The 14,977-nt window shown below is 40.5% G+C and overlaps 1 protein-coding gene across 1 annotated transcript in view; it reads left to right on the top strand.

Moving 5' to 3' along the window:
• notch1b (notch receptor 1b) overlaps nucleotides 1-14,977 on the top strand; it is a 39,357-nt gene that overhangs the window by 514 nt on the left and 23,866 nt on the right. Inside the window, exons 2-9 of the mRNA XM_053480576.1 lie at nucleotides 1,010-1,082; nucleotides 10,754-11,016; nucleotides 11,113-11,451; nucleotides 12,731-12,853; nucleotides 12,990-13,223; nucleotides 13,378-13,533; nucleotides 13,735-13,920; nucleotides 14,138-14,251. Of these exons, the coding sequence (XP_053336551.1) occupies nucleotides 1,010-1,082; nucleotides 10,754-11,016; nucleotides 11,113-11,451; nucleotides 12,731-12,853; nucleotides 12,990-13,223; nucleotides 13,378-13,533; nucleotides 13,735-13,920; nucleotides 14,138-14,251 (1,488 nt within the window). The remainder of the gene's footprint in view (nucleotides 1-1,009; nucleotides 1,083-10,753; nucleotides 11,017-11,112; nucleotides 11,452-12,730; nucleotides 12,854-12,989; nucleotides 13,224-13,377; nucleotides 13,534-13,734; nucleotides 13,921-14,137; nucleotides 14,252-14,977) is intronic.

Genomic DNA, 14,977 nt, shown 5'->3' with positions numbered 1-14,977 from the left:
GTGTGTGACTCTAAAACTTGAGCTTAAAAGTTATAATAGGACGGAATGTACTTAAATCTAAAATAATAATAATAATAATAATATGTTTAACTTCATATAGACCCTGAGCATCAGGTGAGTGTAAATCACATAACGGTTCCTGTGCGCTCCGCTTAACTTTATTCTCCATCAGACTTAACACTGGTGTGTCGCTTTGGTTGTTCATATCTTATTAATACATAATAACTGAACAACGATAACAAAAACAACTCACTAGTGATTATCATTATAAATAATAAAAACAGTAAAATAAAATAAAAAAGGAACTGGTGAGGGTTTCGGTGTGACTTGGTTCACGCGTAACAGTTTCTTTTCTCATCTGTAAGCTGTAGCTAAACAAGAGCGCTAACCAGCACACACCACTAACATAAGTAAAATGTCTAACTTGGACTCTTAAAAGAAAAATTACTAACTTTTTATATGTTTTAATATTTAATGTGTCTTTCTTTCTCTTGGAGGTGTACCTTTTAAAATGATCACCTTTTAGAGAAACTTGGAATGTGATCCAAATACATTTTTTTAAGATAGATAGATAGATAGATAGATAGTAAAACCACTTTAGCACAGTTTGGTAAAGTTTCACAGAAATGGTTTAGCAGGTCTGTGTTAACAACCAAAAATAGCCTCATACTGGAGAGCCTGAAGAAGGACCAGAGCAATCCTCTGTTCAGACTTTCGTCACCAAACCTCTCTTTAAGGTGTTAGGAGTCACACTTTTGTCCCATCTTTTTTATTTATTTATTATTATGTCTCTGGGCTTTATGCCATGTCATCTTCATTCCTTTCCAACAAGCTGATTTACTTATAAATGAAAATTCATTGTAACTGGGAGGGTAAACAAATATCATCATTACTTTTGTTCCCTTTCTCTTGAGCAAGCCTGGGAATTTGGCACGTATGTGATTTTTTTTTTTTTTTACTAGTATGGGCAGTGCCTCTTGTTCTTTTACTGACTGTCTTGTGCTTGCAGGTCTGAAATGCTTTGAGAAATGCCAAAACGGAGGTGTGTGTGTGGCTACTGCAGATGGAAGAGGAGAATGCAAGTGAGTGGAAATCTCAACAAATGTTTAAAAAAGAGGACGGAGTCTACCAGTTGCGTCACACCAATGATGAATTTCTTGTTTGATGTCTTTAGTGACAGACTCGCCGAATTTTGTTGTTAGTCTTACAGTAATTAATAATAATAATAATAATAATAATAATAATAATAAAAAAAAAATTATAATAATAAATCATTAATAATATCCATTCTTGAGAAAAAGTAATGGGTTTGTAAAATATTTGGACTTCTACTTTGCATCTTTCAAGTTTGAACACAGTGTTCCTTCAAAATGATTAAAGTTAATGATTTTTTTTATAAGGTGAAATTCTTTAGGTACCCAACAAACATTTTCATTGGTCAAAGTATAATAAAGTTACAAAGCCAAGAAGATAAGGTACAATTTAGTGCCTTTTCTTCTAAAAGGCGTACCCTGGCAGTTAGAAAAAAAAGGGTCTGGTGACATGCCTAAGTACCACTTATTTAACCAAGGCCCTACCTGTTTTTGTAATGCTTACACACATTCCCAAAGGGAAAACATGGCCTACACTAGCCAATGAACGTGATGGTGATGATGTTGATGAAGGGAGGGGAATTTGGCTTTCTCTTGTCTTGCTGTTTGTGCCTCTTCTCTAACAGAAGTCTCAGAGACGTTTTAAGCCCCAAATCTTGTTTCTCTTTTCTTTTATGAAACGACAGCTGGGGTTTGCCAGAAACTCAGCATCCATTGTTCTGCCATCTAGATTAATTCTGTGTGACTAATCTGTGTCAGGCTTCCCAGAATGCCTATAGCCCCCCCCCATGTGGCCCTGTCCCCGCTTGGGTGTTTTGTCCAGTTTTGAATGGCTATTCTTTGATTTATATTAGAGGGACAGATGGCAGTAGAGTGTAATTGGACTGCATGTTTTCATAATTGGCAACAGTTGAGTGGACGAGTATAAAAAGCAAACCGCCCTAGAGCACATACCTTCACTCTCCTGATTAGAATGGGGTGAAAAAAAAACTGTTGTTATGAAATCGCTGTTGGCTGTGAGATGATTTCTTACTGGGGTTAATTTTGATTGTTTTTCTGTGCACACTTGATATACGAATGTGGGCTTGAGTTTTAAGGAGTTTGGCTGAGTTCAGCAGTGTCTTCTTTCTTGTTATCAGCAAGTTATCAGCGTGACTGGTTTGAAATAGGGACTGCGGCAATGTTTGTGGCCTCCTTTAGAGGGCCTTTCTCTCACGGGGCCATGCTGGCATGGGGCCACGTCTTAATTCTGTCTGGCAGCCTCCCTGCCGCAGTCGAGCCACAAAGCGACCATTGTGGCCGGATACCCTCAGACTCCTCTAATTAAGCATGGAGATAGGATGAGGGCTGATCCTCCCGCCCTGAGATGCTTGGTAACCATGTCTGCTGCCTTTTGTGTATTATTTGACAGCAGAGAGTGGACAGGCCACTGGGCCTGCAACATGTCTGTCCAGCCCTCGCATGCAGCAGGTTCACAGGTCAGTTTTGACCACCCCATGCTGCTATCAGATGACTCCATTGTGCATGTCCTGAAAAAGCTTGGGGACACTCTTTATACTCATAGAATGGGTTTAGCTTCAACGTGTGGCAATTGAATATTTGTTGAAATTTAACCAAAAAATGTTAGTCTTTGCTGTAGGCGTGGCTCACACTCAGGAATCAAAACCAGAAATAAAACTGGTGGGGCTGTTATTATTATGCAAATGTGAGGCTTTTGCTTTGACAGGTTGATGGCATGCTTGATTTATAAAACTAGCCATATTTAAATGTTTGGAAAGTTCTTACCATTCCTTAACATGTGATTTTCCTCATTTCTCTCCTGAGAGCCAGCATGATGTGTGTGACAAATTGTTCTGACACTTGCTTAAAGGGGTCATTATAGCTATTTACACATTCATGAATAGCCAGGAAAACAGTACAGGAATGAGGTTTGCTAATGGCTATTTTGATCATGCAAACCATGAGCAGCTTTTTTGCCGCATTTTCAACACAAAAACGGGTTTCTGAAACTATCTATGGTCCCACAGCTGCTTCTTTGGTAACAATTTCTTTTCTTTCGCAAGCCCAACTGTTTTGTCAGGTTGAGGTGTCTTTGAGCCAGCATTATACAACAGTGTAGAGCTCTGCGGCTCATGCTTTACAAACTGTGCCAGAAATGCCAAGGGTACAAGTCTAGTGCTCAGCAGCTGGTGCTCAGAGAGGCAGTACTATCCCAGAAAGCCTGGACAAAGCCAAACATCTGCCTTGCTGAGAGCAGTGGAAAGCAGCTACAAGAACAGTGGACAAGGGAGAAATGGCTGATTCATACGAGCTCAGTATCTGACAAGGAGATGAAAGAAATGGGGCTTCAAGTGGATGTAGAGGAGTAGATGAACCTCAAGTTGGCAAGCACTGGACACCTCTAAAAGCTAACCAGACTTCTGCTCTACAGAGCTACAGTATGATCTTTCCTTAGTAGGATGAAGCGTAGATCCAGCTGCAAATACTAGCTGAAGGTTAAATAGTTTAGAATGCTGGTAAATCCACTGCAGAACAGATATGACTTCTGAATCTCTATTGATAACACCAAATTTAGTTTTGTGATTAGGAACGACTAAATGTTACAATGGTGGGATCCAGTCAATATAGACGAGGCACAGATTTTTTTTACATTTACATTTATTCACAGTCATTTACATTATTGACATTTTCAAAACATTTCTTTTATTATAACATTATTACGGGGGCATGGAAGGCATAGGGGTTAGCACTGTGGCCTCACACCTCCAGGGTTAAGGGTCGAGTAGTGCTTCAGGTTTGTGTGCGTGAAGTTTGCATGTTCTCCCCGTGCTTGGTGGGTTACCTCCAAAAAACTGGCAGATTAGTTTAATTGGCGTTCCCATATTCCTGGCAGTGTGTGCACTTGTGTGTGTGTGTTTGTGTATGTGCCCTGCGATAGATTGTTTATGGTGTACCCCGCCTCATGCCCAAAGTCTCTTGGGATAGGCTCCAGGCCCTCTGCAATCCTGTACAGAACAAGCGGTATACTGTAGAAAATGAATGAATAACATTATTATTGGTGTTATATAGCTATAGAGCTTAAAATGCCTGCAAAAACTCACAGTCACATTTTTTTTAGTCTACACACTACTGTAGATGATGGATTACAAAATGTCACTTAATCACAATTCAAATACAGAGGAATTATTACACGATCAACAGCTCAACTAGCAGGCCTGATAGATCATAACGGCCGAGTAACTCTCTGGCAACATTTATGTTATGTAATACTCTATGATTCTCTTTCAGACATAATAACACAGTAGGTTGTTGCCACATCATTCAGTCGTTATAACCACAAACCTAAACAAATACAGTAAGCTTGGATCTTGCCTTTAAAGTAGCATTTTAAGTCATTTCATGATAATAAGTAATAACTAGAGATTGACAAATTGCAATTTACTTAGAAATTTAATCTGACCTGAAAATTTGACTGTTTACATTTTAGACTATTCTGATTTTCCATATTTTTTCGAAACAACTATAATTGACAGAATGCAAAGAAATTCAGTTATATGTATATAGTAAAAAAAATGATTATTAAATAACTTTTATTATAATTTTTTTATAAAACAGACATGCTTACAGAACTTTCTCCAGGTTACTGGTCAGAGCTTTTTTTCCGTACAAATAAAATCCAACTGAATGTAAAAATCCTGTCACATGCTTCCTCCAAGACACAAGTTTGTTGAACTGAAACCCAGGTGATTCCCATGGTATAATCCGGGGTTAAACAATTTCTTTATTTTTATAGTTCCTACAAAGTATAGTTCCTACTTCATACAAATGTTTTATCCCTAATACACTCACAAGCAGTCATTATCAGTTATCCAACTGGGAATAATAAGGGGTTAACCTATGTTTCCTTTAAGAAACGTGAAGCCAGCCAGTCAGCTTCCTTTAACTTAACTGCTGTTCATGTTTCCCCCACTGGACATCTGCCCTCTTCCACATACACAAGCTCACAAATTGGTTAATATTACTGTCATTAACAAGGCCAGAGTCTTTCATTTCTGTACAGACATTTTATCTCTTTTACTGTAGCTCCCTGCTCTGGATAACTGTGACATAGCTGGAACTCAAACTCTCAATCTTCCAACAAGATCGCAAACACTTTCACCACTTAAGAGTCCACTAATCATTTTTAAGCCTATATAGTAATGCTTTGCACTGTTGCGAAGATCAGTGTTACAGTTGTTGAGCAGGTGGTCAACATTCCTAAACTTTCTGGGTTCACATTTCTGTACAAGCAGAGCTTTGCACGCTTTTTGTGTGTCTGTGTGGGTTTCATCTATACTTGGGATGGGATTCATTCCAACCATCATGATGGATGAGTTAAATGCCAAAATCAACAAATATAAGTTGTGTGGCATCTCACCATATTAGATGCTTTGGTATATTATACAAAACCCTAATAACTCGTTGTCTGACTTTGGAGTAGCGCAACAAATCATTTTTCTTTTATGCAAATTAGCTTCTGTTGTCCATGTTTGCTAAACAGATAAAGATGTGAAGGTTTACTTACTAAACATGAAACTAGCAGCTAGCAGCTGCATGTACAGCCAGCTAGTAAACAATCACGTAATGTGTACACACTACATATGTTTTGCCATGCTGCCTTCTTTTCCTCTTCATAGCCTCAGGCATTGCTATCATCATCAGTAACAGTTGGGAGGCATGATAGGACAATTGCATGTCGTACATGATTTCACATGCCTAGTTTCCTTTCTGTTCTTTGTTGGAGTTTTTTCTCCGCACCTTTTCCCAAGGACTAGGCTCCTGCACAACCACAACCCCGCCCAGGTAAATCCGTTTCTGACACTGAATGAATGAAGATGAGCAAATAATTAAGCTCATGCTTTATTCAAAAGGATTGAACAATCGAAAATCATGTTATAGTGTTTAACATTTCCTAAGCAGTTACACAGAAGTCCGTGTATGACCTGTGAACAAACAGTCATGAGTCTCTGACACCGAGCTTGATTTATTTTGACCTGGACACACTTTTAAGGGCAAGCGTGTAAAGCAGATGTGGAAATGCATGTCTGTACGTCTTTATATCACAGATATCTTTGTTTAATGTAGTTAAACAAAGGTGACTTTTCAAGTATTGGCATGTGTGGCAGTAAGCAATCAAAGCAGACACTATTTTGGTCTATGGCCATCTATGATAAGTACTGTATGAAAGCGACCTCTTGTCTTTGCTCAGATGCTTCAATGTGAGCTTTGTTTACAGAGTCAAGGATGAGTTCCTCTGTGCTCCCTTCTGCATTCAAATACAGGAAATGCACTTCCAGAGCCAGGGACGACTAGAAGGTTGAGTCTTTTAGCATGTCACCAGAGAAAGCTAATGTCTTATACGAGGCACTAGTGTCAGAATCAGTTAACACGTTTTAACTGTTATACGTAAATTTCTGCATCAGTGTCGTGATAGAAATATTCACGCTTGCATTGTTTTCTGTGGAACATTTGATCGCACATTCTCAACGAGCCAAATGTAGTGGATCAGTTTTTGTATGCACAGCTGGGCAAGCAAAAAATAAAAATAAATCAGGCATGTTGTTTTTTTATTTGGTGTTTTTGACCTGAGCCATCTGTCTGAGGAACATTGCATTACAAGTGATCACTATCAAGGTATTCATACTGCTAGGTACCACACAATACATATCTACTGTCTGTGGTTTAAGCCATTCAGCTGTAGCAGCAACAGCTGCCTCAAGAAATACCACACACTGTTTCCAAATGCTGTGAAGCTGTGTGAAAACAAAATGCTGCATTTTGGAGATAAAGTCTTCTTGCTAAATGTCCAGTCTAAGTATACGTCCAAGAGGTTTGTGAAGGACATGTGAAAACAGTACTGAAGGTCCCAGACTTGCAAAAGCACCAGGAGCGGCACTTATTAGGTCAGTATAGAGTTTCTAACGCCTGCTTCTTGTTTTGTTACTGGAGTTGTTGGCCTTTCCCATGGGGTCGAACATTAATAGGGATAAACAAGCATGTCTCTAATGAACACCAACAGATGGGGCATCAGGCATCCCGTAGTGATTACAGAGCAAGGCAAGGAAGCCCAAGGCCATCGTTTTCTAAAGATCAGACAAGGAAGGAGTTTAGACACCCAACTGCAGGAAACGATGGCTTAAAGGGGGCTAGATGTCAAGCTAAAAGTGTTGTTGTAGTTTTGCTTTAAGGCATGAGAATCCCAGCCCACTGATAATGGCACCACCATAAGCAACAGCACATATCCCGTTTTACAGTGTTTATCAGCACTGATGAAAAAACTGACCAAACTTTGAGCAGTTTCATAAAGCGTCTCACACACACATTTCCTTCCTATTCGAAAGGAGGAGTTCAGCCATGAAAGGAAATCCGAGTTAGAGTTTAACTCTGTTTGTGAGACAGAGCCTCCTTCACTGTACGACCTCATGATGGCAGATGGCACATTGGGCCACGGGGGAAGGAAACCCCCCTGTATCTTATCTAGTTAAGAGGTCAGGTGTCAGCAAAACATCTGCTCTAGCCTGACCGCACATTGCAGCACTGGCGAAGACCTGTTGTCACGGGCTACGGGTGGTCACACAGAAAAGGAATCCCATCGCAGCCCAGAGGACAAAGATTTCTATTTAGTGCGTAGTAAGATTGAATAACATTAGTAGGGTCAATGTCTGGCCAAACAGCACCACATAAATCATAGCTGTTTAGAACATGTCTGATTTGATAAGTTTGTTTTGTTATTATGAAAACCTTGTGTACGATTTGTGTCCAACCACAGTTATTTTCCATCACGATGAAAGTCAAATGACCTGTTGGGATACAGTTTGAATGCCTTTGGTCTCTAACCCGAACCATATTTTCTGCTGCTTCAGTCTGCTTCAGTGTGTCTCAAAGACAGATCTTGTGCTGACAACTTATTTGTCAAGCTTTTGCCAAGTTAAAGTCCAAGCTGCCAACGTTTTCTAGTTGACTCACGTGTACTTCCATTTATGTGCGGTATATTAACAGATTCCGTGGGGGGCTGACCGTGTGCTTTATGTATTTTGACTTTTCTAATTCCCATGAGGCATGGAAATGTTTGCCAGACTGGGCAGGCACCAGAGGATTTTTCAAAGCTGATGTGATTTTTCACTGGGCTCTGTGAAGTGCGGCTGCCAGCAGTCTCCACTGAGAAGTGCTGTCAGGGATGGGGATGCAGGATGGGGTGAATTTTTTGTGTAAACGGTTACATTCCTCGCTCACCAGGCTCCTCCTCTCTGACTGTCTGCAAAAAAAAAAAAAAAAACTTAAACCAGCCTTTATATAATTTATTTCAGAAATGTGGGAGTTTTGTGAAACAGAGATTCTTTTTTTTGTTAAGCTCTCGAAAAAGAGCAAAATTTTAAAACTGGGATTTTGGAAGATTAATGCCATCCATAATATATACTTGCTGTATAAACCTACTATCCAAGTTGACTTGGTTGGGAAGGATTTAAGGACCAATGTTTCTCCATTATTTTTATTTAAAACCTTTTTTTCCTTTTTTTTTTTTAAAAAAAGATAGTCACTATCCAAATAATCAAAGTGGTGATGAGAACAGGAAATTTTAGGGAGGCTGCAGATGACATGAAAAGCAAATATGGAAGAACTTTATGGGGCACACACCCTCACCATGACGGGTGACAGCAAATTGGCGGGAAGGAGTGCAAGCCCGGGATCTGGAATTGAGTGAAAGAGAGAGAGAGAATGCAGGCAGAGGAGGGAAAGAAGAGGTTTGATAGCTGAAGGCTCACTCAGAGGGGATGCAGGCGACCGAACCGTGTTCAGCCTGACTCTTGAATGGCGGCAGGAACAATGGCTCTTCTCATGGAGCCTTTCAGCGGGGACACTATTCAGGGACTTTCAGCCTCAGCCGCCATATTCCAGGAGGGAAGTGGAGAGTGGGGGAGTGTACTAGGACTAGCAGCTGTCGTGCGTGCTCTCATTAACATGCGCACCTGCTCCCGAAGGCAGCTTCAGGAGGCTTTAGCATACTCTACCATGCCGGATTCTGACCATAGAGCAACATCCGATCTATGACTGACAACTTAAGGGCCTTGATTAAGAATTGTCAGTTGCCACCCTAGTGGAAATGGGATTTGAATTCCCAGCCCTCTGTTCAGTAGGAAAAAAATAAACACTGAGACATATTGGCTACTTATGTTATTAAGCACCATTAATATCCAAGTGTTCAAGTATTAGTATCCAAGGTATATGTTTTGTAGCTGCTTTATATCGGTGAGAGGAAACTGAAAGTGAGGAAGCTACAGGAAGCAGAAGCAGATGAGGTGTAGTTCTTACTGTGCTCTTAATGGCACAGACATACTCGTTTTTTTTTTTCTGTGCTTCTGATAAACTTATTGACCTTTATAATGCTGAAACAGTAAAAACACTACCTCTCCCTCCAGGCTAGAGGCCTTGTTATAGTCAGAGACCAAACCATTGGGAATTTGTATCACCTGCCCCCAGGCTCCAAAAACAGTGCTTAGCTTTTTACCAGTGGTGTGGTTTCAATGTAAGAGAAAAGTTGTGTCAACATCGGTATAAAAAGAAAACCACCCTCTTTGTGTCCCCCAGAAAACGAATGCGAATACGTATGCCCAAGCCAGCCGCTCCTATGAAGTCTGTTTGGGTTTTTTTTTTTCCTTGTTTTTTTTTTTTTTTTTTTAACAGTGTTTGCTGTTCGTTCCCATTATGCCTGCAGCTCTTGATTGATACTGGGATGAGCTCCTACTGTAGAAGAATACACACTATTGAGGAGGTGGAAGGGGGCTTTGAAGTCCTGATAATGTTAGCCCAGGGTTCAAAGACTCTGGTATAGGCTCTGCCTTGTCCTTTGAGTGAATGGATGGTGGAAAAAAAAAAAGCTGAGGCATGCAGAAATTTCCTGCTAAGAGATGATGATTGGTGCTTTTCATGCACCAGTTTCAAACAGGATTAGTAGGACAAGCCAGCATTTACAATGAGAAGAGTGGAATCCTATAATATAAAAAATAGCTTTTTTTTGTTTCTGTGTTGAAAAGATGCTTGTGGTCGTTTCTTTGTCATCCCAGCTTGATAAATGATAGATTCAGATTAGTACATTGTTTGAGAAATAACTATGAGGGTTTCTGGTCCCGAATGGCAAAAATGTATTGAACATTGATGGTATATGCATGTTAATAAATAGCTTACATATCAAATGTGTGAACGCAAAGCAAGTATACAAGTGTCGCAGTTTATCTTTCAACTGTGCAGCAATGTTATATTTATCATTTCAAGGTTTTGTAACAGCCATAAATTGCCTTTATATGATGTACACATATTATTTAACTGGTTGTCAGACATGTTTTAGTGTGTGTGTGTGTGTGTGTGTGTGGATGTGGGAAATTGCAACCTCAGTGCCCATCTATCATTTTGGTTTTAACCTCAGTGGCCATGTAATAATTTTCTTTCCCTTTTTGTGGCTGCTTTCGAATTACCATGTTACGATACTTGGATTAACAGTTGGTTATGATCAGTTTTCAAGTACCCCTTTTAAATCATGTCATCCATTATCTATGTTTAAATCTTATACAATTTATCAAACAAGCATTTTAGTAGTCTTTAGCTGACTTGTGGTCTGTTTTTTTAAGGTGTCCTGATAAATATCTGGGCCTGGCTTGTCAGTTTTCCAATCCTTGCCTGCCAAATCCTTGCTTCAATGGAGGCATTTGCTCGTCAAATATCCGTGACAACAAAGTGGACTATGTCTGTCGCTGTCCGCTGGCCTACATGGACGCACGGTGCCTCACTCCTACGGACAACGTATGCCGGAGCTCCCCGTGTGGAAATGGAGGGACTTGCGAGCTGACTAGTCTCCACACATTCATGTGCAAATGTCCTCCAGGCTGGACTGGTAAGAATATGTTATATTCCTAACGACAATTTTTTTTCTCAATAGTAAAGCCACAATGTCCATGACCACTGATTGAGTACTATTCCATTTTTATAGGAAAAAACTGCCAGCAGGCTGACCCATGTGCCTCGAACCCTTGTGCCAACGGAGGACAGTGCAGGCTATTTGATTCTCATTACATCTGCGCCTGCACGCCCTTCTTCACAGGCGAGACTTGCAAACAAGATGTTAATGAGTGTGCTCAGATCCCGTCACCCTGCAAGAACGGTGGAATATGCGTGAACGAAGTGGGTACCTATCGCTGCAACTGCCCCGCCAAGTACACGGGGAAACACTGTGAAACTCTTTACCAGCCTTGCAACCCGTCACCATGCCATCATGGCGGGACCTGCGTCCAGCTTGGACATACAAACTACGAGTGTTCCTGTCTTCCAGGTACAGTAGGAAAGCATGATCTCATTTAGGTCTTGGTAATTTCCAGTCAAAGAAGCGACAGTGTTAGCTTTTTTTTGGTTACTTTGTAATAGGTGTGATCATGGTAGTCACTGCTATCACTATCTAACACTGATGCTAGAGATTTATAAAAACTAACTGACCTTTGTGATCACATTGTAGTGTCAGTAATGTGGGACTTCGGCTAGCCTAACTCTCCCAACATGTCCTCTCGTCAGCGTGATGTAAGCCCACCCTGTTTGTATGTGAACTGGTCAGCAGGAAGGCATTAGTGCTTATCGTGAGGAAGTGTCTGAAGGTCAATATCCTCATGGATTTGTCTCTGGATTAAGGGAACATGGAAACATGGGTCTTACACACATAGTCAGAAATTTGTGCAGTTTCCCTCAACATGGCCAAACTATACAGAGTATTAAATTCCAGTGGATAGTAAAATCAGAAAGCATGTTCTTTTTCATATACTTATTTTATGTGAAAACACATTGTACAAAAAGTGACACTTCAAACTGTGAATGAAATAGCAGTTGAGATGTGGTTCCAATCTTTTTTCTGTTTCTGTTGTTTGCTCCTTGTGGAAAGTGCATATTAGCATAGCTAATCTAAGCTTATCTCTTCCCCCCAGTTCTGTTGTCTTATATACCTTATGTCTTCCTAACTGGACGCTCTGTCATTAGTTGTTGTCCTTATCAGTTGCTCTACTACACGAGTGAACATGCCTCAGAAAGATGGCAAAAAATGTTCAGGTGTAAATGGGCTTAGCATAATGCAAGGAGAAATTAACACACTAATGATCAGCGTCTCTATAATAACCAGAATCTCTACAATAAATAGCAAATTCTGTCCTTAGGATAAAAAAATATATTTTCTAACACAACGCTGCTATGAGGATACAAAGGACGATAAAAGTGGAATGTTTCATAACTGCTGTTAAGTCAAAGGAAACTGTGGTTATTGTCGGTTGACTCTGCTGTCGCTGATGTCTCTGACTTGATACCTGGCATTGCCATTCTTCCAAGAAAAAAAGAAAACGGTCGACCACAAGACCATTAACCACAATTTCAGTATGTAACAGTGGTTTTCACAAATGCTGTATCCCTTTGCAAGGACGAACTGTTATTTGAACTTCATATTAAATATTCCATCTTCTGTTCCATTTAAAAGTTAATTAGGATACAAAGATTTTTCCTTTCACTACTTGAATCAACATACTCTAAAAAAACCTCAAGTATGTTGAGTAAATATGCAACATTCATCTTCACAGGTTTCAGCGGTCAAAACTGTGAGGAGAACATCGATGACTGTCCAGACCATCGTTGTCTTAATGGAGGAACCTGTGTAGATGGGGTGAACACCTATAACTGCCAGTGCAAACCGGAATGGACAGGTACGAATTTTACACATTTGTTATCATCTATTTTTTAAAGCGCCACACTTAGCAATTGGCTTTTGATTTCTAACACTGGTCGGGTTCCTTTTTGCGCGTGTATCATCGGATTTCTGGGTCTTGTGCTCCCTGGTAGGTCAGTTTTGTACCGAAGATGTCAATGAGTGTGACCTGATGCCCAACTCCTGTCAGAATGGTGGCACTTGCCTAAACACTCAGGGCGGATACAACTGCGTGTGTGTCAATGGCTGGTCAGGTGATGACTGCAGCAAGAATATCGATGATTGCGTTGATGCCGCCTGCCACAAAGGATCAACTTGCCATGATCGTGTAGCGTCCTTTTTCTGTGAATGTCCACCTGGGCGCACAGGTTGGTATTTTTAGACTTCATTTGTAGAATATGGTGTAACCAAAATAATATAATTTTTTTCTTCTTTCTTATATATATATATACTGTATATTGCATTTGTATATAATTAGGTACATACCACTGTTGCTAACTATCTAATTGCAATTTAACTCAGGTTTGCTGTGTCACTTGGATGATGCTTGCATTAGTAACCCCTGTCAGAAAGACTCAAACTGTGACACCAACCCGGTCAATGGCAAGGCGATCTGTACCTGTCCTACAGGCTACTTTGGCTTAGCTTGTGAAGAGGATGTTGACGAGTGCACTTTCGGTAATCACTTTTACCACTTTTTAGAGATAACATAAACTTTTCATAGACATCCATGAACTTTTAAGCTGCTATAAATGGTCCCTAGCCCTTCAAAGATAACAATATTCAACAATATAACAATTCTCATCTAATAGCACAATCAGCAAAAACTGCGTCTGTAACAGGACATGTTGGCTCAGTCTTTTTGTTGTTGTTCTACAGGTTCGAACCCATGTGAGCATGATGGGAAGTGTTTAAACACCAAAGGCTCCTTCCAGTGTGAGTGTCTTCAGGGTTATGTGGGAGCCCGCTGTGAACTCGACGTTAACGAGTGCATGTCCAGCCCATGCCAAAATGATGCTACCTGTCTGGATCAAATCGGAGGCTTCAAATGCATCTGCATGGCAGGTATAGAAACGCTCAATATATATAACCAGTGACCAGTTCAGGATACTGTACAGTACTGTATGTTTACTGATGTCAGTGCATTATAAGTCTCACGAGGTAATAATGAGTTTGGGGTCAGTTTTGTACATTCAAGAGAGAAAATAATCTGACCATATCGCTAAGCCAAGTTGAATTCCCTGGCTAAAACTGAAAAACATCTCTCTGTGCTAATTGACAGGATACGAGGGAGTCTATTGTGAGATCAATACCGACGAGTGTGCTAGCATGCCCTGTCTCAACAATGGGAAGTGCATCGACAAGATCAACAACTACCAGTGCGAGTGCCCGAAAGGTAAGCAACCCCTGGACAGCACAGAGAAGAGAAGCCTAATCCTGCCCTCAGGCTGGCTTAGCTAGCTCCAGGCAAATTGCTAAAAAAAAAATCCATATCGAAGGATTCTGAAAAGTTATCTATTTCTACTAAGTTTGCGGTCTTGCCCTCAGAAGAATTTTTTTTCTTTTACAATGTAGCTTTATCAAAAATTTCTGGGTTAACAATGTGAGCAATTTCATGTGAAAGACTGTTTGCATGTCATCGAATAGCACTTTGTGGATGTCGTCTAGTTAGATCAAACGATCAGGTACAAGGTTCAGTCATGCGTTGCTGTAAATATCCCTCCACTTTCCCTCCAAAAGATTTATTTCGTTCATTCATCCCAAATGAAGTGGAAGTAATTTCGGTTATAAAGTAACAGACATGCCATAAAAGCAGATCAGAGGATCACTGTACAGAAAAAAAGGCTTCTTTTAAGTCTTTCTGTAGGGTGGAATGCATTTGTCATACAGAGGAATTCATGCATAAATACAGGGCTAATCAAGCTGCGCTGCTAGGATTCTGTGATGAGGGGATGAGAGGCCTGAGGGGACCCTGAGCGATGTCCCGCGCAAAGTGATTGGACGTTGTCAGGTACGGTAAGCTGGGGAACAGAGTCTGGGCCACTCTAGTGTGTCTTCAGATGCAAATGAGAGCACTGTTCAGAATGCAGGGCAGGGTTGCTTCTGAATGGCATACATAGCG

The sequence above is a fragment of the Clarias gariepinus genome, chromosome 21 (assembly GCF_024256425.1).
Source record: "Clarias gariepinus isolate MV-2021 ecotype Netherlands chromosome 21, CGAR_prim_01v2, whole genome shotgun sequence".
Lineage (NCBI taxonomy): Eukaryota > Metazoa > Chordata > Actinopteri > Siluriformes > Clariidae > Clarias > Clarias gariepinus.
Note: the sequence above shows the minus strand (reverse complement) of the source record. Positions and strands in the feature narration are given on the sequence as shown.